The sequence below is a fragment of the Vipera berus genome (assembly GCF_964194415.1).
Source record: "Vipera berus genome assembly, chromosome: 15".
In the NCBI taxonomy this organism is placed as follows: Eukaryota; Metazoa; Chordata; class Lepidosauria; order Squamata; family Viperidae; genus Vipera; species Vipera berus.
The window spans coordinates 4,367,861-4,395,607 of record NC_138218.1 but is presented as its reverse complement, the minus strand read 5'-3'; the positions used below and the strand labels follow the sequence as shown (position 1 = coordinate 4,395,607).

At 47.3% G+C, this 27,747-nt stretch overlaps 2 protein-coding genes across 7 annotated transcripts in view; both read left to right on the top strand.

Moving 5' to 3' along the window:
• The window catches only part of RC3H2 (ring finger and CCCH-type domains 2), a 35,050-nt gene extending 24,508 nt beyond the window's left edge, over positions 1 to 10,542 (top strand). Inside the window, exons 21-23 of one of the 4 annotated variants that reach the window (XR_014028049.1) lie at positions 799 to 997; positions 9,948 to 10,106; positions 10,363 to 10,412. Coding sequence is in view for 3 of the 4 variants with exons in the window: in XM_081339999.1 (XP_081196125.1) it covers positions 799 to 994 (196 nt within the window). In the remaining variant the exon portion in view is untranslated. The other 3 variants (XM_081339999.1, XM_081339998.1, XM_081340000.1) reach the window with 3 other exon arrangements.
• Positions 847 to 22,499, top strand: PDCL (phosducin like). Of its 3 annotated transcripts, none has more exons than XM_081340005.1 (4): positions 847 to 982; positions 13,087 to 13,263; positions 18,630 to 18,811; positions 21,132 to 22,499. In XM_081340005.1, the coding sequence occupies exons 2-4, from the start codon at positions 13,095 to 13,097 to the stop codon at positions 21,663 to 21,665; spliced, it is 885 nt and encodes a 294-aa protein (XP_081196131.1). In that variant the 5' UTR covers positions 847 to 982; positions 13,087 to 13,094; the 3' UTR covers positions 21,666 to 22,499. The 3 variants fall into 3 exon arrangements, with proteins under 3 accessions (XP_081196131.1, XP_081196129.1, XP_081196130.1); XM_081340003.1 differs by lacking the exon at positions 847 to 982 and adding an exon at positions 10,553 to 10,717; XM_081340004.1 differs by lacking the exon at positions 847 to 982 and adding an exon at positions 10,929 to 11,025.
• The last annotated feature ends 5,248 nt before the right edge of the window (positions 22,500 to 27,747 follow it).

Sequence of the window (27,747 nt, the reverse complement as noted above, 5' to 3'; positions counted from 1 at the left end):
GCCATTGTGCCCACAGTAAAAAAAAATGACAATAAAGGTTTATCTATCTATCTTATCTATCTATCTTATCTATCCAATCTATCTTATCTATCTACCTTATCTATTTTATCTATCTATTCAATCTATCTTATCTATCTATATCTAATTTATCTGTCTTATCTATCTCTTATCTATCTAATCTATATCTCTGTCTATCTAATCTATATCTTATCTATATGTCCATATTTTATCTATCTAATCTATATATCTTATCTATGTGTCTTATCTATCTAATCTATCATATGTCTATCTTGTCTATCTTTTATCTATTTTATCTATCTAATCTATCTCTAATATATATATGTTTTATCTATATCTATCTCTATCTCTAATCTATCTCTATCTATCTACCTTATCTATCTATCTGTCTTAACTATATCTTAATCTATCTGTCTTATCTATCTATCTATATCTATCCTGTCTATCTAATCTATTTATCTATATCTTATCTATATCTATATCTATCTTATCTGTCTAATCTATCTAATCTATCTTATCTGTGTAATCTGTCTATCCTATCTATCTGTCTGTCTATCTAGCCATCCATATCTTATGTTTTCATCCATCTTAATCACGATCATGGCTGAACATCTGAAAACTCTTCATCTAGTAGTTGTAGAATTCTCCTCCTCTGCCTCCCTCTGCCAGGAGGAGGCCTCTCTAGGACTTGATAATTCTCCTTCCCAAAACGCAGGTAAAGAAGCTTCTGCGCCACTTGTGTGACCAGGTTTCCCTTTGTCTTCCCCACCTACCCATCAGGGAGAAGCGGAAAGGAGTCTCGCCCGCAGCCTCCTGTTGCAGCCCAGCCATGGAGATAGCAGGCGGCAGGTTCTCCCTGCCCATCATGACGTCAGCCAGCATGGGCAGCCTTCTTCTGAAAACAGCCCATGGCCTCGGGGAAGGGCCCAGTGACTTTCTAAGGCCGATTGCGAACGGCAAAATGGTGAACACATGAGAGGTGCTTTGGCTTTCCGGCTTGTGATCATGCTAAGAAGTGGTTAGCTTTGTTTTGGTCCCCCCCCCCTCTCTCTCTCTCTCTCTCTCTCTCCTCTCATCTTAGCTTTTGGGATAAGTGACAGCCACTTTGCTAGGGACGGACGTTCACTTTCCACACCCCAACCGTGTGGAATCTGGATGCCTTTTCCCCCTTTAAAGCGGCTGTAGACACCCCCAAGTCACTCCCGTTAACACTCACCTTTTGTAGGGAAGCGTCCAAAATTAAAGTCAGCCGTTCCGGGGGTTGGGGGGTGGTGGAGGAATGTTGTGGCTCACCGGAGTACAGTTTGGTGGTTCAGCTGTCCTTGTGTCGAGAGGGAAGGAATTTGCACCGATTTGAAGTCGCTAGTTTCTTCCACGCTGGAGCTCTGTGTGGACAAGCGTTGGTGAGAAAAGAGAGGGCACGAGGATGATCCCCACACCAAGACTCTTTATTCGGGGCGTCGAGCTTTGCAACTTGGCGCCTCTGTACGTAGCAGTGGGTCACCTCTTCCCACCCTGCCCTACAAACTTGCCCCTCTCTTTGGCATCTTGGTCTTCCTGGTCATCCAGCGGCTTTTCTGTATACAAATTATCGTCAGCAAAGTCAAACCCAAGTGCCTGGGTTTCCCCTCTTGACGTACTTGGTTCTTTCTTGCTTAAACTGGCAAACAGAATCACTTGGTTTTTTTGTGGTCAGCTCAGCACAGGCGTGGTGAGAGCGCTCAATTTCCCCCAGCCCCTTGACAGGCTCCCCGCTTGGCATTTAATGCCTCCCCAATTATTCTCTCCAAAATGAGGCACCTAAAACTCCTCTTTGGTGCTGACCGACACGGTATTCCCCCTCTTCCTCTTCGTCAAAACCATGGAGGATTAGCGGTCCTTTAGATGCTGCCAATATTAAGTTGGCCATTGTATTGCTGAGAATGCCAGTATTTAGATTTGTTAGCGATTTAACTCCGGTGATATCTTGGAACACTTTGTGATGTAGCTTGAGCTGGGCTTGTACAGAACGGGGGAGGGGGGGGGAGTCCTCTTTATGATGTGATTTATTTATTTTTTTGGAAGATCTTAGAAGTCTAAAATTGGAACATTCTCCCCTGTGACCTCTTAGCTGTGCTCTTTTCCCTCTTTAAAATCTACTTCTGCGGAGCAAAGGGAGAACATTCTCCCTACTGGTCCACCTCTGCAGCTCCCTCTTTATAATTTTTATAATTTTTACATTTTTCTTCCTTTTTTGTTTTTGTTTTAAGAAAATGTTTGTTAATTAACTTCTGTGAAGTTGTTTACTCTGGAAATAGTACTGGAATATTTTAGCCAAGCAGCCCTTTCGCCAGAATGTACTATATATATACTTGTGTGTGTGTGTGTGTATATATATATATATATATATATATATATATATATATGGGACGCGGTGGCTCAGTGGGTTAGGACGCTGAGCTTGTCGATCAGAAGGTCGGCAGTTTGGCGGGTCGAATCCCGAGTGCCGCGTAGCAGATTGAGCGCCTGTTACTCGTCCCAGCTTCTGCTAACCTAGCAGTTCGAAAGCACGTAAAAATGCAAGTAGAAAAATAGGGACCACTCCGGTGGGAAGGTAACAGCGTTCCGTGCGCTTTTGGCATCTAGTCATGCCGGCCACATGACCACGGAGACGTCCTCGGACAAGCGCTGGCTCTTCGGCTTTGAAACGGAGATGAGCACCGGCCCCTAGAGTCGGAAACGACTAGCACGCATGTGCGGGGGAACCTTTACCTTTACACACACACACACACACACATATATGTACGTATATACACACAAGGGCTCATCCTTCTATCAAATGGGTGTCAAACGATCATGTTATTGGCAGAACAAAGCTGGAACTGTGGCATCACAATGGTCTTCACAGAACGTTGTGGCGTTTCTCTAAGTCCTAACTTGGATCGTTGGAAAAATCAAAATCTCACTTCTGATCTGTGGCGTGTGAAAAAATTATGTTGTACATATGGATTAAAAAAAAATAATACAAGGACTACTACTTGTTTTGATAATTCCAGCAATGTTGTGACAGTTTTTCTACCTGCTAATTTAATAGTGAGGTGCAAAAGGCTATTTCTATAGCCGCCAGATTCCTTTCCTTGATTTCGTACTAGTTCCCAAAGCTTTCCTTTCTACCTTGGCTCTTAAACTCAAGGGAACTGAAAATCAAGATTTTTGTTATGTATCTCTTCACTTTACCTGATGACTGTTAACATCCAATGGCCAAATTCTCAATTTAGCCAAGCAATTCTTGTAAATTTATTTGTGCTGTTCTGGACTTCGGACTTTAAAAACCTGATAAAGAGATATGTAAAAACCATCTCATTCCTATGTGGATATTTAGTCAACGAGGTCTTCCACACTGAAGGCAAAACGATTTTTCCAAAAAAGAGAAGGAGCAAAAGAAAAAGCTGCATTGCTATTTTGTTATTAAAATTAGAAGACGGTAGAGGTTGGACAGATCTGTATTTTTCTCCCAAAGGAAATAGCCCTTTTGTAAAAGCTGAGTGCCACCAGTTGTCAGGGGTCTAAAATGTGCATTATCTGATCAGATTATCTGTATTTTAGCTGTTAACGTGTTTTGATTTTCGTGGGTGGCCTTTTAATGAACCGTCTTTTCTTTCTCAGGATTTGGCTGCTTGCAAACAATTGTTTACATACCGTTTCTTCTCTGGTGCCGTCAGAGTCAGAAAGCTCCCATTCAACTGGGCTTGTGGCTAATCTAAGATATCTAAGATAAGCTCGTTTTTAATTTATTTTAGTTTTGGAGCAAGCAAGCAAGGAACTCACCCGCCTTAGAGGAACTTGATTTAAAAAAACAGAAAAGCAACGGAGGGAGAATTGCAGATCAGACCAAAGAGCTGAAATCTGAGCAAGGGCCCTTTTTCCCCGTCAGCAGCTTTTGCAAACCCAGCTCTGGCATCTTGCTGTGAATATATTATTATTTTTTTAAAAAAAGTTGGGCGCTTTTTCTGACTTAGAATCTCCAATTTTATTCTCTTTTTTGGAGGGAGAGCGGTGGTCCTGAGGCAGCCAGATGAGAAAGAGGGTCTGTTTTGAGGCGCTTGAGTTTGCAGAACGAGAGCAGATGAGAAGAGCCAGGAGTGTTAGAAATGCCTTTAAGACAAACTAATGTATTACTAGCTGGAGGTAGGAAGACTAAGCTCCTTGCTACTGAGAAATGAAATCAATTTATTTGCCTTTCTTCTGATTCAGCCCTCCTGTTAGCAGAGTTTGAGCACGAGTAGAACAATGGCCACTGTTTGTATTAACCCAGGCGTAAGGGGAGAATCAAAGACGTTAGAGCAGGGGTCCTCTAACTGTGGCCCTTTGATGACTTGTGGACTTCAACTCCCAGAATTCCTCAGCCAGGCGTGCCTGGCTGAGGAATTCTGGGAGTTGAAGTCCACAAGTCATCAAAGGGCCACAGTTTGAAGACCCCTGCATTAGAGCTTTGAAGGGGAAGTTTGGCATGCCCAAAACCTTGTGTGGTGGTAGTCTTCAGTAGACAGTTGTCCACAGGGCATCTCCATCAGCAGTGTGTGGTGTAGCCACTTATCCAACACACCCTGCAACCGGCAGATAATTTCATCCTTGCTGAATATGTTATTTTGCCCAGAAAGACAGCTCAGAAGCGTATGGATCCCTAAAAGAGAGGCAGAAACATTCCTTCCACAGAGGGAACACGGCAAATGCAGAGCAGCCAGAACAGAGGAATGGAGGATAAGCTTTTTTTTAAAAAAAAAAAGCAAAAAACAAATCCAAACCAGTTGTTGTGAACGTTGACTTAAATAAATAATCATCGGATTTTTGCGGAGCTTAGCCCACAGCGCCGACTGGGTTTTGTACAGCGCAATGAGAAAAGAAAGATGCTAATTGTTTTTGAGACCTTTTTTTTGTCAGCAGGTATGGTTTTCCGGTATTCATTTTGTTCTTTGCAGAGTTTAAATTTGAACGCACATCTTTGGGAAAAATGGACTATCCAGGGGTTAAATTTGTATTGAAGCACCTTGTATTTAGGAAGACTTTTTATCTCTTATGGACTAGAGCAGGGGGTCTTCAAACTTGGCCCTTTGATGACTTGTGGACTTCAACTCCCAGAATTCCTCAGCCAGCCATGCTGAGGGGAAAGGGAGGTTTCCAAGCTGAGCCATGCTGGCTGAGGAATTCTGGGAGTTGAAGTCCACAAGTCATCAAAGGGCCAAGTTTGAAGACCCCTGGTCACTGAAGTCATTAGTTAAGAATGTGATGACTGATTCGCCAGCTCTTTCAATCTTCAGTTATTTCTTTCACACATGGAAGGTCCCCACACCAGAGCACGGATTCATGCCTGCCAGAGGTGTTGGACTGCAAAGTCCATCATTCACAGCCAATATGTCTACTTGCTTTGGTCAGATATGCCGAGGGTTGTGTAGACCAGAATATCTTGTTCACCTCCTACAGTCAGGAGATGTCAAAAGGGTACGTGACAAAGGAAGGATTTTTCCACACATACTCGTGCACACCTATGCTTTTGCAAAGCTTTAATGGACTTTTTTATGTACTTGACAAAAGTGTGACATTAAAGAACTCCTGGCTGCGTCTGCAAGTGTCAGACACAAGGAAAAAGCTCATTTGCACAGATCCTAATCCTCCCCTAATGAATTCTCGGTCAGTTAGTCCCAAGGCATAGGAAATGCATGCATTTCTCTTTTTTTTTGGGGGGGGGCGGTTTGGATAAATCCATTATACTGTAGTTGTGATACAACACGTGTGGTTCATTTCTTTCTACTGCACAAACCAACTGTACAGCCACTCCGGAGTATTGTAATTTAGCATGCAGTATCTACTCTCCACATTTACACTATATACTGCATATATTCTTTTCCCTGAAAGTTAAAAAGAAAGAAGGGTGGGGAGAAGGCTTTGTTTTCTTCTGTTGATTTAAGATTTTATAAACCTGCTTAATCTGGAAAGTTTGGGAAAAGAGGCCTGTTTTTGTCAATTGTACAACCGGTTGTAAAACTCAAAGTGTGAATATTCTTAACGTCTGTATTAGACATTTTCTTTGCAAATCTATTGTTCGATTAAAATGTAAATGAGATAAAAGATGGTGTACACCCATCATGTATAATAAAGCAGATTCCATCGCTACGATGGATTTAATGCTCATTTTTAATGGTGCATTCTCAGCTTCTATTTAAAAATATAATTTTAAAAAAAAATCTGTAAAACAAAACGGGATATATTTCAGGGTGGGGTAACGAATTCTATTCCATTTGGTTCTGTTTTAAATCTCCAAATTGCATTAGCGTTATTTTTTTCCCTTTTGTGTTAGAGGAATAGGATTTACACCAGGGATGTTTAGACCGTACGGTCTGTATTTTTGGGTGGGAAAGTTGGGAAAAATGGGAACCGGCCTTGTGATTTAGCCTGAATAGTACATACGTGTGTGTTTGCTGTAGCACTGAAGTAGAGATTGTTAGCTTTAAGGCTGATCACAGGCTTTAGCTAATTGTGGTTTGTTTGTTTTCCAGTGTTTCAAGAGAGACTTAATAGAATCAATTTGCAATACTTGAAATGTATTTGCATGCAGTAAAATAAAAAAAAAAGATGTATCTGCTTAAGCTTGTTTTGTTCTTTTCTTAATGTGTTGGAGCAGGAAAATGTGTATTTTAAAATATGGGGCCAGGGGAAATGTTAAGCAGATGTGTTTTTATGTGGTCCTTTAGAGGTTTAGGAACATGGGTAAAGGCAGTTAACTGCTGACCAGAATTCATAGACAGTTTTGCGTTAGTCACTCTCTTGCTCAACAACCTCGTACTAAATATGTGGGATGAATCCAGCCATTGAATTTTATTCAACAAACCATGCTACAGTTATCAATCCAGATGTTGCCTGATGTGGTGCTCTGCTGAAAAAAGGGCAAAAAAAAAATCGAGAGGGGGGGCTAAATACAAGTAAGAAAATGTATATCAGCCCAATTTTTTCTGATTCCCAAAGATCAAGAATCTCAAAGCTCCACATGGGATGGTATGATAAATCTGTGGAGTTTTTGATGGGAGGAACAGTTCAGGAACCAATTGATGGGCAATGTGTATAGTTGCAAAAAAATAAATAAATTGAGTTTGTTGACCTGCTGAACGTAGAATAAGAGACAATCGGTGGAGCTGAGTCCAGCGTTTTGTAAAATCCCCTTGCATTTTTAAGTTGGTCCCCATTTGTTGCAAGAACTGGATCCATTCCATCTTGACCAACATGTTCTAGCTTGCCATCAATGAAAAGGCAGATATGCCCCAAAGATTGTCTTCCATTCTTGGCACCCCAGCCCCCCCCCCGTGAAACAGCTGGATTCCCAGAGGCCAATCCTGCCCTCCCCAATTCTTGCAATTGTCAGGACCCACCCCAACCCACGTCTTAGGAAGACAAAATTCTTGGAATCAAATCTATTCCAAAAAGAATCTTTACTATGACATGCTTGGTTGTAGGAAACGAGACAGGACTTAATATTATCCCATGAAGTAAACCCTTATAAAGAGTTCCCGGTTTAACCCCCCTTAACCCCATTTGGTCAGTCCCCCATCCTTTCTCTCCTATCATCCATCTCGTGGGAAAAAGGAACTTAGGACCCTTCATGTTTATTGCTGTCTTCCGTGACAAAAGCCAGATGCTAGCCCCCCCTTTTGTTTCCCCAGTTCAAAAGGCTTCTCCTTTCCTTTGAAATGCCTAATACCGGTTCAATACACATCTATTCTCTTCTCTTCGGGAGATGGCAGAATCCATGGAATAATGTTTGAAACATTCCATTTATGAATATGATATAAATGGATTCTGACAGCAATCCTCTTGGGGTGCTTGAAGGTGCTTTCCATGCTTCTGATCCCTGGATGACTCATCATCATCCTCCTCTTAGCAAAAGGAGACCCAACAGCCCTCCAGATGTGGTTGTACTTCCCCCTCTGGAATGCTTTGCTTGCAGCGGGTGCTGCTGGGAGTTGTAGTTTGGCAACACTGGAAGGCTGCACATTGCAAGAGAGGTCGGTTGCCATCTCACAGCTGCAATATATTTCCGTGGCTTTGGGGGCTCAAGCTCAATTGTTTTCCTGCATTATAACAACGACCGGGCATGAAGAGCCTTGGTGGTTGTTGTTGTTAGCTGCGAAGTCGTGTCCGACCCATCGCGACCCTATGGACAACATTCCTCCAGGCCTTCCTGTCCTCTACCATCTTCTGGAGTCCATTTAAGCTCGCGCCTACTGCTTCAGTGACTCCATCCAGCCACCTCATTCTCTGTCGTCCCCTTCTTCTATTGCCCTCGATCTTTCCCAGCATTAGGCTCTTCTCCAGTGAGTCCTTCCTTCTCATTAGGTGGCCAAAGTACTTGAGTTTTAGCTTCAGAATCTGGCCTTCTAAAGAGCAGTCAGGATTGATCTCCTCTAGGACTGACCGGTTTGATCGCCTTGCAGTCCAAGGGACTCGCAGGAGTCTTCTCCAGCACCACAGTTCAAAGGCCTCAATTCTTTGGCGCTCAGCCTTTCTTATGGTCCAACTTTCACTGCCATACATTGCAACTGGGAAGACCATAGCCTTGACTATACGCACTTTTGTTGACAGGGTGATGTCTCTGCTTTTTAGTGTGCTGTCTAGATTTGCCATGGCTTTCCTCCCCAGGAGCAAGCGTCTTTTAATTTCTTGGCTACAGTCCCCGTCTGCAGTGATCTTGGAGCCCAGGAAAATAAAATCTGTCACTACCTCCATTTCTTCCCCATCTATTTGCCAGGAATTGAGAGGGCCAGATGCCATGATCTTGGTTTTCTTAATGTTAAGTTTCAACCCAAGTTTTGCACTCTCCTTCTTCACCTGCAACAAGAGGCTCTTTAGTTCTTCTTCACTTTCTGCCATTAGAGTGGTATCATCTGTGTATCTTAGGTTGTTGATATTTCTTCCGGCAATCTTAATTCCAACTTTTGATTCATCTAGCCCTGCCTTTCTCATGATGTGCTCTGCATATAAGTTAAATAGGCAGGGCGACAGTATACAGCCTTGCCGGACTCCTTTCCCAATTTTGAACCAATCAGTGGTTCCGTGTCCAGTTCTCACTGTTGCTTCTTGACCCGCATATAGGTTTCTCAAGAGACAAATAAGATGGTCTGGTACTCCCATCTCTTTAAGAACTTGCCACAGTTTGTTGTGATCCACACAATCAAAGGCTTTAGCATAGTCAATGAAGCAGAAGTAGATGTTTTTCTGGAACTCCCTAGGTTTCTCCATGATCCAGCGTATGTTGGCAATTTGATCTCTAGTTCCTCTGCCTCTTCGAAATCCTGCCTGTACTTCTGGTAGTTCTCGATCCACATACTGCTGAAGTCTAGCTTGTAGGATTTTAAGCATGACTTTACTAGCATGAGAAATGAGTGCAATGGTGCGATAGTTTGAACATTCTTTGGCACTGCCTTTCTTTGGAATTGGAATGTAAACTGATCTTTTCCAATCCTGTGGCCACTGTTGAGTTTTCCAAATTTGCTGGCAAATTGAGTGTAGCACTTTTACTGCATTGTCTTTTAAGATTTTGAATAGCTCAGCTGGAATACTGTCACTTCCACTAGCTTTGTTGTTGCTCAGCTTTTCTAAGGCCCACTTCACTTCACATTCTAGGATGTCTGGCTCGAGGTCAGTGACCACCTCATTGTGATTATCAGGGACGTTAAGCTCATTCTTGTATAGTTCTTCTGTGTAATTTTGCCACCTCTTCTTAATCTCTTCTGCCTCTGTTAGGTCCCTGCCATTTTGGTCCTTTATCATGCCCATTTTTGCATTAAACGTTCCCTTCATTTCTCCAATTTTCTTGAAAAGATCTCTGGTCCTCCCTATTCTATTGTTTTCTTCTATTTCTTTGCACTGTTCATTTAAGAAGGCATTCTTATCTCTTCTAGCTATTCTCTGGAATTCTGCATTCAATTGGGCGTATCTTTCTTTTTCTCCTTGGTGGAGCAGTGGGCTAATGCCTCCTTAAGTAAGACCAGCTGCCTGCAATTAGTGCAGGTTCGAGTCCCACCAGGCTCAAGGTTGACTCAGCCTTCCATCCTTCCCAGGTAGGTAAAATGAGGACCCAGATTGTTGGGGGCAATAAGCTGACTTTGTAAAAATGCTGCTTGGGGGTGTGTGAAAGCCCTAATAAGCAGGCATATACATAGAATGAAGGCTACTGCTAAGCTTGTAAGCCGCCCTGAGTCTTCGGAGAAGGGCGGGGTATAAATGGAATTAAAATAAAATAAATAAATAAAATGAAATAAAAAAAATCCAGCTTGGTGCTGGGGAGCTTGTTATTGGTTTCCTCTTCGCAAGCAGGCTGAAGGCTGAACGACTAGGCCTGAATCACCATAGCAACCAGCTATTTCTCGATGGATTTCCCCTTTCTCGCCGGCAGGGGGCCGGGCAGTGTTTTAACTTGCCTTTCTCGCGCCACCGCGCGACGTGCGCACTTCCGGTTGTCAAGCGACCGTGCGGGGCAAATAGTGGAAAGCGGTGCGCCATCCAGCCAAATGGAAGCGTGCTAGTCGTGCAACAGCCAGCCCGAGACTTTCCCCCCACCACCACCACCATGCCCGAAGCTCTGGAGAACTAAGAAGCGAAGCGAACGGGGATGTTTACGGCCTTTCGTCCTTAGGAGCGAGTGAAACCCGTTGCATGCGAGCGGAGCTAGGTATGATTTTAATGGCAGCGGGGGGGGGCAGAAAAGAAGATGGCAGTGTCCATAAAGGCAACACACGGATCAGCAGGTGGCTGGTTTTTCTTTTGGAGTGGGGGAGGAGGAGTGTTGTTCAAAAAGGAACCGGAAGTGGTGCCCCGCCGCGAGCTCGCTCTCTCTCTCTTTCTCTACCTCTATCGCCTGGCCGGCCTCTCCTTGCTTCCTACCCCGCCCCTTTTTCCCAGCCTCCTTTGCGCTTCTTCCTTTGAGTCGCTTGGAGGTGGGGGGGGGGAGAGAGAGCGAGAGAAGCCGCCCCTCGGAGGGTGAGGAATTGGGGAGGGGGCTGGGAAAGGGGCCGGTCTGCCCCACGGGGGGGGCGTGTTGGGAGGGAGGGAGGGCTGGGCTGCCCCAAAGGAAAGGGGGGGGGTGGGTTGATTCTCAGGGAGGGGGCTGCCAGAAGGGGCTGCCTAGCCCATAGGACTGGGAAGGGGGGGGCTGGTCTGCCCTGCAGGGAGGGTGTTGGGGTAAAGGGGGGGCTGGTCTGCCCTGCAGGGAGGGTGTTGGGGTAAAGGGGGGGCTGGTCTGCCCTGCAGGGAGGGTGTTGGGGTAAAGGGGGGGCTGGTCTGCACTGCAGGGAGGGTGTTGGGGTAAAGGGGGGGCTGGTCTGCACTGCAGGGAGGGTGTTGGGGTAAAGGGGGGGCTGGTCTGCACTGCAGGGAGGGTGTTGGCGGGAAACGGGGGCAGGGAAGGGGGGGCTGGTCTGCCCTGCAGGGAGGGTGTTGGGGTAAAGGGGGGGCTGGTCTGCACTGCAGGGAGGGTGTTGGGGTAAAGGGGGGGCTGGTCTGCCCTGCAGGGAGGGTGTTGGGGTAAAGGGGGGGCTGGTCTGCCCTGCAGGGAGGGTGTTGGGGTAAAGGGGGGGCTGGTCTGCACTGCAGGGAGGGTGTTGGGGTAAAGGGGGGGCTGGTCTGCACTGCAGGGAGGGTGTTGGGGTAAAGGGGGGGCTGGTCTGCACTGCAGGGAGGGTGTTGGCGGGAAACGGGGGCAGGGAAGGGGGGGCTGGTCTGCACTGCAGGGAGGGTGTTCGGGGAAAGGGGCTGGGAAGGAGGGGCTGGTCTGCCTTGCAGGGAGGGTGTTGGGGGAAAGGGGGCTGGGAAGGGGGGCTGGCCTGCCTTGCAGGGAGGGTGTTGGGGGAAAACAGGGGCTGGTCTGCCCTGCAGGGAGGGTATTGACGGGAAGGGGGGCTGGTCTGCCCTGCAGGGAGGGTGTTGGGGGGGCAACGGGGGCTGGGAAGGAGGGGCTGGTCTGCCCTGCAGGGAGGGGGCTGGGGGGAAAGGGGCTGGGAAGGGGGGCTGGTCTGCCCTGCAGGGAGGGTGTTGGAAAGGGGAGGGCTGGCCTGCAGATGGGAAGGAGGTTGATGCAGATTCAGAAAAGTGACCCATTGGGAATCCCCAAAGGAGATTGATCGATCAAGTCAATCCAATCAATCAATCAATGAGACCTGAAAGGGACCTTGGAGGTCTTCTAGTCCAACCCCCTGCTCAAGCAGGAGATCTTATCATTTCAGAGATGTGACTGTCCAGTCCTTTTTTTTTTTTTTTATAAAAAGAGCAGCTTTAAGCTTCAGTTCAGCATCCGGATTTGCCTCTTAATCCCAACGTCCCGCAGAATTCCTAAAAGCCCCCTAAGCCAGAGTTGAGCCACACACACACACAAACACACACAAATACAAACACACACGTCAGCCGCACCAGAGAAAAGCTTTGCTCTCTGGCCCACCATTTGTGCCCCCCAAAGAAATATCTTCTTTTTTTTCTTTTTTTGGTCAACAACGGAGCTGCCAGATGGCTTTCAAAAAATTCCTGCTGGCAAATCCGGAGAGCATAAAGAGGGGATTAAGGATGGGTGCTAATGCCCTTTGGCTGCTCTCGCGTTGATACCCATCTCTGTATTGGATCGGTTTTTTAGGGGGGGTGGGGCAAGTAGAGTAGTGAATCCCTTAAGCAGGAGAGTGTGCGAATCTAGTATTAATCCACTGGCTGGATTGGGGCAGATGTTAAGAATCCCACGGCAGAATCGGATAGAATTTTGCGTTGTGGGTTGGTAGAATTCTTGCCGGATGGAAAGGGGACTCAGCTGCTCTGGGGTTGTTTTTCCCTGTTGTTGTTGTTGCTGACTTATTGATGAAGCGATATGGCACAGGAGGTTTTTAAGAAGCCGCGTGTCTGAAACTGTCTAGGATCTTCTGCTCGAACGGGGCTGGACTAGAAGACCTCCAAGGTCCCTTCCGGCTCTAATCGGATTCCGATTCTGGCACCCAGGACGGAGGTTTTGTTCCAAACGCAGCGCATCGGCTTCCCCTGTAACATTGTCCGTTTCCTTCGCAGCCCCCACCATGACGACCCTGGACGACAAGCTGCTGGGGGAGAAACTCCAGTACTACTACAGCAGCAGCGATGAGGAGGACAGCGAGAAGGACGACAACGAGGAGTCCCCCGCGGCTGACGACACGGCCATGCCGGAAGAGGTGGCGCTGAGCGCCGACGGCAGTGCCATAAACACAGGTACCCCCTCCTTTGAGACCTCCCGTCCGTCTCCATCCAATTCACACACGCAGGAGTCTGTTATAGCCTGTCCTCGGCGTGCGACACTTCACTTACTGACCATTGGAAGTTACAACGGCACTGGGAAAAAGTCACTGATCACTGCTTTTCACACGACTGTTGTAGCCTCCCCCTGGTCACGTGATCGAAATTCAGACGCTCGGCAACCGACTCGTATTTATGACCGTCGCAGCGTCCCGGGGTCATGTGATCGAAATTCAGACGCTCGGCAACTGACTCGTACTTATGACGGTTGCATAGTGTCCCGGGCTCACCTGATCGAAATTAGACCCACGGCAACCGACTCGTATTTATGACCGTCGCAGTGTCCCGGGGTCATGTGATCGAAATTCAGACGCTCGGCAACTGACTCGTACTTATGACGGTTGCATAGTGTCCCGGGGTCTTTGTGGCAGCCCCTCGGATACTGGAATCCTGCTAATTAAACTACTTCTAAAAATATAGTTATTAGAGCAAGGATGTCCCAGCCAAGCAGATTTGCTCTGGAAAAGCCGCTTGAGCGAGCTGAAGAGCTTTTTGTGCGCTTAAGGGGTTTCCCATCCCATTTTACCACAGTTCCCGGCGAACGACCAGAATGGAACCCAAAACCTCCGTTGCTAAGCGGGACAGTTATTAAGCGAACATGGCCGCATTTTGCGACCTTCCTCGCCTCAGTTGTTAAGTGAATCACTGCAGTAACGTGGTTGTTAAGTGAATCCGGCTTCCGCGTCGTCGTCTCAGCCGGTTGCCAAAGGGGATCGCGTGACCCCGGGACGCGGCAACCGTCAAGAGGTCCATGCCAGTTGCCAAGTGTGTTGATTTTGATTACGTGACCCTGGGGAATGCTCTGACGGTCGTTAAGTGTGAAAATGGGGACACGGTGTTTTTTTTTCCAGGGCTGTTGCAACTTTCAACGGTCGCTAAATGCACTGTCGTAAAAGCCGAGGATGGCCTGTAAATATACTGCTCAAAAAAATAAAGGGAACACTTAAACAACACAATGTACTGTATTTAATAGTAAAGGTCAAGGTTCCCCCGCACATGCGTGCTAGTCGTTTCCGACTCTAGGGGCCGGTGCTCATCTCCGTTTCAAAGCCGAAGAGCCAGCGCTTGTCCGAGGACGTCTCCGTGGTCATGTGGCCGGCATGACTAGACGCCAAAGGCGCACAAAACGCTGTTGTTACCTTCCCACCGGAGTGGTCCCTATTTTTCTACTTGCATTTTTACGTGCTTCCAAACTGCTAGGTTGGCAGAAGCTGGGACGAGTAACAGGCGCTCACTCTGCTACGCGGCACTCGGGATTCAACCCGCCAAACTGCCGACCTTCTGATCGACAAGCTCAGCATCCTAACCCACTGAGCCACTGCATCCCTTTTAAATGTGGTTTATATTACACTATATCTACAAATATACACTAGAAATAAAATACATACATAACCCAGGAGTAAATACAATACACAGTGGTTTGTAATTAAATGTGGTTTAAGGTAAAGGTAAAGGTTCCCCCGCACATGCATGCTAGTCGTTTCCAACTCTAGGGGCCGGTGCTTATCTCTGTTTCAAAGCCGAAGAGCCAGCGCTTGTCCGAGGACGTCTCCGTGGTCATGTGGCCGGCATGACTAGACGCCAGAGGCGCACGGAACGCTGTTCCCTTCCCACCGTAGTGGTCCCTATTTTTCTACTTGCCTTTTTACGTGCTTTCGAACTGCTAGGTTGGCAGAAGTATTTAATAGTAGGATGTCTTATTTTCTGTTCCCTTTATTTTTTTTTGAGCAGTATATTTCAGTCTTTTCAGGGTTTCATTGCAATTCTTACTCGACGGCCATATATATATATATATATGTATATATATATATATATATATATATATATATATATATATATATATATATATATATATATATATATATATATATATATATATATATATATATATATATATATATATATATATATATATATATATATATATATATATATATATATATATATATATATATATATATATATATATATATGTTTTAAGTATTTGTCAAGGCTTTTTGAATGGACCTTGCTAATTAACTCTTTCATTCCTGTTTTGGCCCGGCTCAGGGCTTATCCACAGGAACTAGTCAACTTATGACAGCTCATTATTTGTGCAAATTATTCAAATTGCTAATAAAGAATTTGGGAGGCTAAGATGATCATTTCGAACTCATTTATGTTCTCATCAGTTAGTCATACCCTTTATCTGAGATTCGAACCCGGGCTGATTGTATATCAGGCAGTGTTTTAACCTGAGCCACGGGGTTAGAATCATACATTTGCCTTGCCTTCCAGCTAATACATACATTTGCCTTGCCTTCCAGCTAATATAAGAGAGAAAGAACCCCGTGGCTCAGGAGGTTAAAACACTCCCTGATATACAATCAGCCCGGGTTCGAATCTCAGATAAAGGGTATGACTAACTGATGAGAACATAAATGAGTTCGAAATGATCATCTTAGCCTCCCAAATTCTTTATTAGCAATTTGAATAATTTGCACATATATATATATATATATATATATATATATGGCCTCTCCCGTTTTCCAGCCTTTTCGGTATCCCATCTCTCCTCGTAGACCCAATTTTTTATTTAAAAAAAAATGTGTCAACGCTACAAATGTTGGGTGTTTTTGTTTTGACAATATAAGAGGCAGCCTTTTCCTTTAAATTGTTTTGCTCTTAAAATGAGATGAAGCTGGGGCTGGGAGGGAGAATGTTGTTGTTAGCTGCGAAGTCGTGTCCGACCCATCGTGACCTCATGGACAACGTTCCTCCAGGCCTTCCTGTCCTCTACCATCTTCTGGAGTCCATTTAAGCTCACGCCTGCTTCTTCAGTGACTCCATCCAGCCACCTCATTCTCTGTCGTCCCCTTCTTCTCTTGCCCTCAATCTTTCCCAGCATGAGGCTCTTCTCCAGTGAGTCCTTCCTTCTCATTAGGTGGCCAAAGTATTTGAGTTTCAGCTTCAGGATCTGGCCTTCTACAGAGCAGTCAGGGTTGATCTCCTCTAGGACTGACCGGTTTGATCGCCTTGCAGTCCAAGGGACTCGCAGGAGTCTTCTCCAGCACCAGAGTTCAAAGGCCTCAATTCTTTGGCGCTCAGACTTTCTTATGGTCCAGGGAGAATGTTATCCCACTTGTTTTTAATAAGATAAGAAATGGCAGCAAGTGCAGAAGGAAACTTTGCCCTTCAAACTGATGGGAGAATGTGATTTATGACTGCAAATTGGAGGAGGGAACTGTGCCAGATATTACCTGTTGAAGGGAGTGGAATTCAAATCTCGGCATCCATCCATGCCCTGCTGACGATTTGTTCTCATTATTATAGACTTTTTAGCGTAAACAATGCCTGGAGGTTCTTTGAAGTGTTTCATTAGTCAGAACCATGACAAAATGTTCGCAAAAAAGATTTTTTAATTATTATTATATGTTTTATTGTTTTTTTAAAAAACATAAATCACATCACAGTTGGCTAACAGTGTGTTTGCCGGGTTTACATTGGTAAAGAAAAATCCTTAACAATTGGTTTCTATAATCCAGAATCCACATGTTCAAACAAATGTTTCTTTTTTTCCCCCCCAATATTCTCTCTGGTAGGTCCCCTCATCTATATTCTTAATTTTCACTTTTTAATATTTTTCCCCTGACCCGTATCTTTCTCGGTCAGTGTGTTTTGCGGAGTCAGAAAGATTTTCTGTATATATATAATAGATTTTCTGTATATAATCTCAGATAAAGGGTATGACTAACTGATGAGAACATAAATGAGTTCGAAATGATCATCTTAGCCTCCCAAATTCTTTATTAGCAATTTGAATAATTTGCACAAATAATGAGCTGTCATAAGTTGACTAGTTCCTGTGGATAAGCCCTGAGCCGGGCCAAAACAGGAATGAAAGAGTTAATTAGCAAGGTCCATTCAAAAAGCCTTGACAAATACTTAAACATACATTTGCCTTGCCTTCCAGCTAATATAAGAGAGACAGAACCTGTGGCTCAGGAGGTTAAAACACTGCCTGATATACAATCAGCCCGGGTTCGAATCTCAGATAAAGGGTATGACTAACTGATGAGAACATAAATGAGTTCGAAATGATCATCTTAGCCTCCCAAATTCTTTATTAGCAATTTGAATAATTTGCACAAATAATGAGCTGTCATAAGTTGACTAGTTCCTGTGGATAAGCCCTGAGCCGGGCCAAAACAGGAATGAAAGAGTTAATTAGCAAGGTCCATTCAAAAAGCCTTGACAAATACTTAAACATATATATATATATATATATATATATATATATATATATATATATATATATATATATATATATATATATATATATATATATATATATATATATACACACACACACACACACATATTTAGCAATTTAAAATTTACACAAATATGAGCTGTAACCGGTGTGACTACTGCCTGTCGATTGCCTTCAGGTTAGGCTGACACAGGAAATAAAGATTGGGGCCTAGCAAGGTAATCTAAAAATAGTTAACAAGCATTTGACACATATCTCCCCTTGCTTCTCAGCTAACAAAGCGAGAGAGAGCCTGTGGCTTAGAGGTGAAAACAACTGCCTAATGTGCAATCAGCCCAGGTTCGAATCTCAGAAGGGTATGGCTGACTGATGAAAACTAATAAGTTTGAAATGCATATCAGTCTCCCTTAATTCTTTGTTAGCAATTTAAAATTTACATATATATATATATATATATATATATATATATATATATATATATATATATATATATATATATATATATATATATATATATATATATATTTTCCCCGACCAATTGCGCAATTTATTCCAGATTTCGTAATAAGCGGTTTCCCTCTTACCCTTCGAGTTCTAACGTCAACCTATCCGTTTCGGCACAGGATAAAATCTTATTTATTAATTACCTCTTCTGAGGGTGCCTGTCTCATTACCTTGCCAAGTTTACAAAAAGATTTGAACCCCTGCGCAGTTTTCCAGTCCTCAACACACACACCCATTCCCCTCTTGAAAACCTCTCGGAGGTTGGGTGGTGCTTTGATGGCCGTGGATTAAACGGTGGTTGGAGTTGGTGGGACCCGTTTTTGACCTCCTCCTCCTTTCTCCTTCCTTCCTTCCTTCCTTCCTTCCTTCCTTCCTTCCTTCCTTCCTTCCTTCCTTCCTTCCTTCCTTTCTTTCTCTTTCTTTCTTTCTTTCTTTCTTTCTTTCTTTCTTTCTTTCTTTCTTTCTTTCTTTCTTTCTTTCTTTCTTTCTTTCTTTCTTTCTTTTCTTCTTCCTTCCTTCTTCCCAGGTCCGAAAGGGGTGATCAACGACTGGAGGAGATTCAAACAGCTGGAGACAGAGCAGCGGGAGGAACAGTGTCGGGAGATGGAGAGGCTGGTCAAAAAGCTCTCCATGACCTGCCAGTCACACCTGGATGAAGAGAAGGACAAGCAGAAGCAGAAGGAGCTACAGGAGAAGCTGAACGACAAGGTAAAAACCTTCCCCGTTCACCTCGGATCCATTCCCCGACGTCGGCAGCGTTTCCGCACCGGGGTAGGGGTGGAGTTTATTTATTACAAGGGGGTCCTCGGCTTAACGACCGCAGCCCAGCATTTCTGTTGTTAAGCGAGACACTGGCGGTTTTGCCCCATTTTCCGCCTTTTCTCGCCGCGTTTCTTCAGTGAACGGCGGCGGTTGTTAAAATTAGCCACACGGTTGCCAAGCAAATCTGGCTTCTTCCCCCATTTGGCTTTGCTTGGCAGAAGGTCGCAAAAGGGGATCACATAACCACGGGAGGCTGCGACCGTCATAAATACGAGTCCGTTGCCAAGCCTCTGAATTTTGATCAGGTGACCTATCGTGATAGTAAGGGTGAAAACCGGTTGTACGTCACCTTTTTCAGAGCCCTTGTAACTTTGAACAGTCACTAAATGAACAGTTGTGAGTTGAGGACGGCCTTAGAAATTGTGGGCACTGCATCACTGGAGGCGTTTAAGAAGAGGGTGGACAGTCGCTTGTCTGAGACGGTATAAGTCCTCCTGCTTGAGCAGGGGGCTGGACTAGAAGACCTCCGAGGTCCCTTCCAGCTCCTATCCTATCCTATATTCCATTCCATTCATTTTCTATTCTATTCTATTCTTTCTGTATTATTATATTCTCTACTCTATTCTATTCTATTTTGTATTGTATACTATAATTCTATTCTGTTCTGTTCTAATTTCTATTCTATTCTATATTCCATTCATTTTCTATTCTGTTCTGTTCTTTATACTTTCTATATTCTATTCTATTTTTTATCATATATTCTATTCTTATTGTATATCTATTCTCTTTTATTCTATTCTATTCCTATTCTATTCTATTCTGTATTCCATTCATTTTCTATTCCTATTCCTATTCCTATTCTATTCTATTCTATTCTATTCTATTCTATTCTATTCTTATTATTCTATTCTATTCTATTCTATTCTATTCTATTCTATTCTTATTATTCTATTCTATTCTATTCTTATTCTTATTATTCTATTCTATTCTATTCTATTCTATTCTATTCTATTCTATTCTATTCTATTCTATTCTATTCTATTCTATTCTATTCTATTCTATTCTATTCTATTCTATTCTCTGCATTTCTTTATTTGTAAAATTCATTAGCCACCTACCTTGTCACACAGTAACTCTGGGTGGCTTACAATATTAAAACCCCAGCCGGCAGCCACCGGTTGCTCTTGCCTGCATCTCACCCTTTTAATTGTGGCTTGAGCCAGCAGGGCTATCTCTGAAAACTCTCCAGAGGCTTGTGATCCTCCCTTTCTGAAGGTGGCTGACCCGATTCTCAGCCCGATCTTGATCTTCCTCCAGGGGACCCTTGAGAAAGGTTGGCTTGGTCAGAATAGAAGAGAGTTGCTCTAGGATTCTCCGATGCTTTTCGCAAAACATCCAGTCTCGGGTTTCAGGAATTTTTATTTTTATTTTTATTTTAATTTCCATTTATATCCCGCCCTTCTCCGAAGACTCAGGGCGGCTTACAAGCTTAGCAGTAGCCTTCATTCTATGCATATGCCTGCTTATTACGGCTTTCACACACACCCCCAAGCGGCATTAATACAAAGTCAGCTTAATTGCCCCCAACAATCTGGGTCCTCATTGAGGCAAGACTTTCGTGGAGGCAGCCAAAGGAAAAGACAGATATGCAGGAACTTGGGTATGTCTAACCTAACAAAGAGAAAACATGGGGGGTGATATGATAACAGTGTTCCAGTACTTGAGGGGCCCCCCCACAGAGGAGAGGAGGGGGGGTCAACCGATCCTCCAAGGCCCCCGAAGGCAGGAGAAGAAGCAAAGGGTGGAAACCGATCAAGCAGAGAAGCAACCTGAAAATGAGGAGGAATTTTATGACAGTGAGGAAAAATTAATGAGTGGAAATGCTTCTCTTCAGAAGTCGTGGGCGCTCCATCCCTGGGGGATTTTAAGAAGAGACTGGACATTCATTTGTCTGGAATGGTATAGGGTCTCCTGTGTGAGCTGGGGGGTTGGACTAGAGGACCTCCAAGGTCCCTTCCGGCTCTGTTCTTCTGTATGAAAGTGTCTCCTGCACGAGCTGGGGGGTTGGACTAGAGGACCTCCAAGGTCCCTTGGGTTATGCTCCCTGATTCTTGGCTGGGTTCTTTGTCCTGTTAGCATTCCTGCTCGCATCCTCCAGGCAGCAACCGTGCAGGCATCCGGGCACGATCTCTCCCCCCCCCCGCTCCCCCCCTTGACCTCCTCCCGCCCATTAAAAGCTGTGGCCTCTTTCTTCCCCTCCCCCCAGCTGGCGCTGCACCAGGAAGCGGACGACGAGGAGTTCCTGCAGCAGTACCGCAAGCAGCGCATGGAGGAAATGCGCCGGCAGCTGCACCCCGGCCAGCAGTTCAAGCAGGTCTTCGAGATCCAGAGCGGGGAGGCCTTCCTGGAGACGGTGGACAGAGGCAACAAGAAGACGCTGGTGATGATCCACATCTACGAGGATCACCTGCCCGGGGCTGAAGCCCTGGACGGCTGCATGCTCTGCCTGGCCGCCGAGTACCCCACAGTGAAGTTCTGCCGGGTCCGCAGCTCCCTGATCGGCGCCAGCGCCCGCTTCACCGGCAACGCCTTGCCGGCCCTGCTGGTCTACAAGGGCGGGGAGCTGATCGGCAACTTCGTCCGCATCACTGACCAGCTGGGCGAGGACTTCTTCGCCGCGGACTTAGAGGCCTTCCTCCAGGAGTTCAGCCTGCTGCCGGAGAAGGACGTGGTGCTCTATGCCTCCATTCGCAGCGCGGCCGCCTGCTACGGCGAAGACAGCGACTTGGAGATAGACTGAGGGGTGCCAGGGCGCCGGGGCTCCTGGTCCTCCCCCGTCCTTCAGGGGCCCCTGGCTAGTTTGTAAAGGGTAGTTGTTCACCTCAGAGCTCCCCCCCAAAAAAACCCCACCTGGCAGGTCTGGCTGCTTCTTCGGTGGGGGTCCGTGACAGTTTGCCGTGGCCAAAACTCACCACGGACAACTCGCCAGGGAGAAGAGTCGCAGCAAGATCAAAGAAACAGAACAGAATAGTTAAAAGACAGTACGTGAAATGAGGCTGGAGCCGAACCGGAAGGGAAATGGGAATGGCCCAAGTTAAAATCGTTTTTTATGGGTTTCAAATAATGAAAAAGAACGGTTTCAATTGCCCTGCGGCGAGTTGTCCCACGTGCGAGTTTGCCGTGGCGAGTTTGTCCCGTTCCCCATTAGGTGTTGCCTCCGAGGCCTGCCCTGCTCCTGGGCACTGTGTAGTTTCACAAATAGGCCTTCCACTTTTTTAGTCCCGTGGGCTGTGGGTCAGCCCCACAGGTTTCCTTGGAGAGAGGGGAGGAGGGGGGGCATCTCACCTTTTGCTTGACCTGACAGTGACGGACAGGACGTGGACGTGTCTGGAACTGCTCCACCGGGTGGTGGCCGCTCCTAACCCTGTTGCCTTTTCCGTCCCATGAAGGGTTTTTTGGGAACTGTTGGTCTTCGTCTCGCCGAATGTGGCTGTCCCGTGGCGGGGGGAGGGGGATGTCTCCCCCCTCTCCCTCCCCACCCCCATCTTGTGCAGATTGACTGTTGAAGTTTCCTTCATGCCTAGCAGAACTTAAAAATGTTTTCTTCATGCATTAAAAGATTAAAAAACCCGAACCTTCTAATGGAGTAGTCGCTTGACCAAATCGAAGTGAGAAAAGGCCCCTCCTGGATATGGGGTGTGTGTGTGTGTGTGTGTGTGTGTAGGGGAGTGATGAAAGCTTTGAGAGGCAATGAAAAAACGGGAAGAAGTGCCCCCCCTCAAAAAAAAGCTTTTCCTCTTGCATCAGTTGAGAGGCAGACTTGAAGCCAGAGGGAGCTCAAGATGACTCAAAACTACATTCCTGGCACATTTTAGAAGGATGTTTGGAAGTTGCTATTAGTTTATGTTTGGCTTATCATAACAGGAAAACACGCTTGGGCACGAAATGGCCCAAGCGTAAGCCTGTTCAGTGGGGTGGTGGAGGGTGGGGTGATTGGTACATCAGGTAGGGCAGAGATTGGCATCGGTTAACCGAGATAGGTTTTGTCTAGCTAGAGAACAGAATGACAGAGTGGAAAGGGACCTTGGAGGTCTCGCTTCTCATCCCAGGAGCTTCTTGGCTGTTTTCTTGCAGACGTTTCATGACCCAACTAGGGAACATCGTCAGTGCTAGAAAGGAGGGGGGTTTGTGGAGAGGAGGAGGACTGTGGGGTCCTTGGTGCCCTCTGAGCTTGGCTGTTTTCTTGCAGACGTTTCATGACCCAACTAGGGAACATCATCAGTGCTGGCGCTGACGATGTTCCCTCGTTTGGGCCCTGAAACGTATGCCAGAAAACCCGCCAAGCTTTCGAGAGCGCCAGGGATCCCTCATTTCAACCTTGAGCTACAAATCATCTCCTTGGCGGTGTCCCTCGGCCTTGGTCCCGGCCAGCGTGCAGAGCGCAGAGCAGGCACAGGCAGCCACCACTGGCCCTTCCTGGTAGCTGCGTGGCCAGATTTCCAGCTGCGTCAAACCAGGAGAGGCTGGATTTGGGGCTTACTGGACACAGTCCGGAGAGAAGAAACCAGCCAGTCTTTGGAGGAGCCATTCCAGAGCTGAATTTTAGTTATTTTGCTTGAATGCCCCGTTTTCCGACAACTCTGCAGGTTTTATCGATGATTTATTGCCTGTACAATGCCAGGAAAGAGACCTTTTCCTCTGTTTCCTCTGCGTCAGACGAGGAGGGAGCGCCTTTAACGGCCGATGGGCCCTCTGGAGACACATCGGTGACTCAGGCCGTAAATATTTGTTTATATGCACTCGTAATTCAGACAGTAAACATTTGCTTATGTCCGTCCCGCCCTTGGCATGAAATGGAAGGCTGGCAGCTGCTGAGACAAACCTCTGGAGCCCCAGGGCCGGCCTGGGTTGCAGCAGCTGTCCCCAGCTGTGCCCTCCGGGTGGATTGTGCTCTCCCCCCCTCCTCCCCAGCCAGCGCATCCAGACCGGGGACGATGGGAGCCAGAAGGGAGCATCCCGGACCGGGGGGGGGGGAGCAGCAGGTGCACACCTGGGCCCGACAGGAAGGTGTTTACGTTGGGTGGAGACATCCCGTCAGGTCTGGCCTTTCAGAATCCAGGCAGCAGAGGTTAGGGGCTCTTTCTGCCCCACCCTCAGAGGAAGGAGCCGTGCCAGTGCGTTTTACACACACACACACACACACACACAGAGAGAGAGAGAGAGAGAGAGAGAGAGAGAGAGAGAGAGAGAGAGAGACGCCCTTTGGTTGAACTTCAGGAGGTTTTTTTAAAAAAAAACAGAAAAGAACACAAGGATTGAATAAGGGACTTGAAAACCAGGCTTGTAGTGGTAAAATTAAAATTTAAAGAGAGTACTGCCCCCCCCCGCTCTCTCTCCCTCTCCCTCCCTGTCTCATCTCCCTCTCTCCCTCTCCCTCCCTGTCTCTCCTTCCCTCTCTCTGTCTCCCTTTCTCTGTGTCTCCCTCCTCCCTCCCTCCCTGTCTCTTCCTCCCTCTCTCCCTCTCCGTCTCTCCCTGTCTCCCTCTCTCTCCCTGTCTCCCTTCCTCTCTTCCTCCCTCCCACCTTTTCTCCCTGTCTCTCCCTCCCTGTCTCTCCCTCTCTTCCTCCCTCCCTCCATCTCTGCCTCCCTCCTTTCTTCACTCCCTCTCTCCCTCCCCCTCCCTCCCTGCTTCTCCCTCCCTCCCTTCTCTCTCTCTCTCTCCCTCTCTCCCTCCCTCCTCTCTGCCTCCCTCCCTTCTTCCCTCCCTCTCTCCCCCTCCCTCCCTGCTTCTCCATCCCTCCCTCTCTTCTCTCTCTCTCTCCCTGTCTCTCCCTCCCTCCCTCCTCTGCCTCCCTCCCTTCTTCCCTCCCTCTCTCTCCCCCTCCCTCCCTGCTTCTCCCTCCCTCCCTCCCTTCTCTCTCTCTCCCTGTCTCTCCCTCCCTCCCTCCTCTCTGCCTCCCTCCCTTCTTCCTTCCCTCTCTCTCTCCCCCTTCCTCCCTGCTTCTCCCTCCCTCCCTCCCTTCTTCCCTCTATCTCTCTCTCCTTCTCTCCCTGTCTCTCCCTCTGTCTCCCTCTCTCCCTCTCTCATTTTTTCAGATCTCCTCTGCTACCTGAAGGCAGCTAATATCTGGAAATGTGTTACATGTTTTGTGCCAGCCCATGGCAGTTCCCCAAATAGGTCATCAGATGGAGCAAAGAGGCTTCTTTGCTCCCCTGCAGCAGCCCCATTGGCGAGAGAGTTTTATGGCTAGGGAGGGGCCGAGACCCTCCATAAATACCTCTGCCCAGGGGCTGCTTCTTAGTTCTGCTTCTCTTTCCTATCTTCTCACTTGCATGCATTCTCTATCATACAAGCATGGATGCTTCCATGCCATATAGCTCTTTTTATATAACCTGTCGATGAATAAAGCTTCATAATGACTGCATTTCTGCATTCTGCCTATTTCACTTGGAAGCACCTTAACGTCCCATCGATCTCTTGTGAAAGCTGCTTCACAAAATGCAACCCAACTCGATGCAGGCAAATTTACGTTGCCATAGCAGCCAGGAGGAGCACTCCCCCTGCCCCTCCCAAGCAGTCACTTTGGGTGCTGAAGGGCCGCGTTGAACATCTGCAGCGTCAAGGCAAGCGGGACTGTTGCCCCAGCTGACTTCTGCATGTGGCCAGGAGGGCGAGGGGAGGGGTGGCCTTTACAGGCAGGCTTGTGTGCTCAGGAGGGTGGCTTGAGGCCTGGGTGAGAACAGTGCCCCAAGGGAGAGGCTGAACCTCAGCGGTGCAAAGCAAATAGGAATTTTCCCTTTGTTTGCTTCCCTGGGCAAATGCGTCCGAGTGGTTTAACCCTCCTGGCCCAGCGAGGCAAGGGCAGGAAGTTTTGCTCCCTATCGCCAAGGTTCATCTGAATCTTCCCGAGAATGTATTCCTTCCGGAACAGAGCTGGGAGAAAGAAGAACTCAGGTCTCTTGCTTCGAGCAGTGGGTTGGACTAGACGACCTCTGAGGTCCCTTCCAGCCTTAGCATTCTATGTTCTATTAAAGGCAGGGACGGCTACTGGGGCAAGCAGCCCTTCAGACTCAAAACCCTCCCCTTGCCATCTTATAGCTCGGGGCTCTTAAAAGGGCGCACCTGGATCCCAGCGTCTTTTCCAGGTGAAGAAATGCCAACTTATGACAAATCGTCAGAAAAGTTTTCCGTTTTATTTCGAAACCTCTCTTTTTTCCCCCACCCCCACCCCTTGGCACAAAGGCGCACAGCTGCATAAATAAATTTGAAAGCGGAGACGGAGGCGGTCGCCAAAGTCTCACCTAGGGCAGGTTTGGTCCACCCCCCACTTCCTTTTGCACAACTTGTTCTTCCTCAAACGTCCCCGGGAGCAGCTACGAAAGGCAAAGCTAAAAGAGGGCGGGGAGGGGGGAGGGAGGAAGTGAAGACCACTAGGTGATCGGCCAGGGATGGATTCCTTCCACTCGACTGAGCTGGTGTTTCCTCTCCTCTCTGGACAGGATCCCCCGGAGGCATTTGCAGAATGTCAGGAGCGGGAAGGGACATTTAGGCGCCCATCTTAGTGTCTGGACAAATGGGCAGGTGGGAAGGGCAAGGGGTGGAGGACCCCCTTGGCCGGGGAGAATGGCCGGGGGAGGACCAGCAGAGGAGGAAAGCTGGCTGTAAATCAGCTGAGGAGGATGGCTGGGGGGTGGGGTGAAGGGGGGCGCGACCAATGGTGGGCGCCTGAACATCCTAAACCAGTGGTGGCGAACCTATGGCACGCATGCCAGAGGCGGCACTCGGAGCCCTCTCTGTGGGCACGCGTGCCGTCATACCAGCCCCGCCTCCCCCCACCCGCCTCCCCCTCACCAGCAGGCCCCCCCCCAAAAAAGAGTTGCCCCCAGGCACGGCCTGCACGAAGCAGCGCAGCCCAGCACATGGCAGCAGGGACAAGACTCCACCCTCGCGCCCCGTCGCACATAGATGATGCTGCGGGCACGGGTGGAAGGCGTGGCTGCCATGACGCTGCTGGACCGCCTGGGCCAGGGGTAGGCAACTTTGGCTCTTTTATGACTCGTGGACTTCAACTCCCAGAATTCCTGAGCCAGCATGGGGGAACCATGGCCCCTTCATGACTCGTGGACTTCAACTCCCAGAATTCCTGAGCCAGCATGGGGGAACTATGGCCCCTTAAGGACTTGTGGACTTCAACTCCCAGAATTCCTGAGCCAGCATGGGGAAACTATGGCCCCCTCATGACTCGTGGACTTCAACTCCCAGAATTCCTGAGCCAGCATAGGGAACTATGGCCCCCTCATGACTCGTGGACTTCAACTCCCAGAATTCCTCAGCCAGCATGGCTCAGCTTGGAAACCTCTCCCTTTCCCCTCAGCATGGCTGACTCGGGAATTCTGGGAGTTGAAGTCCACGAGTCATAAAAGAGCCAAGGTTGCCTATCCCTGGCCTGGGCGATCTGCTATGGCAGGCCATGGAGGCGGTGGGTGGTCCTGTGGGCGGGGGGGCGTAGTGAGGGGGCGGGGGGCGGTTTTTGGGCACTCGGTTTCTAAAAGGTTCACCATCACTGTCCTAAACCCATGAGGAGAAGGCTAGGTTACAAGCTGAGGGAGACAGGCCACATGCAGATCCACACACGCGCACACACACTCATTTCCCTTCTTGCTCTTCCGTCATGGCTTCCCGGCCTCAAAAGCCTGGAGGACTTGAGTACAGGTCATCCTCGACTTACGATCCAATTTCTGTTGCTAAGTGAGACCTTGGTTCACTGAGTTTCCGCCGCCACATTTGCTAAGCGAATCACTGCAGCTGTCGTTTAAATTAGTCACAGGGTTGTGAAGGGAAGCTGGCTTCCCTTGTGGACTTCCCCTGTCGGGAGGTGGCG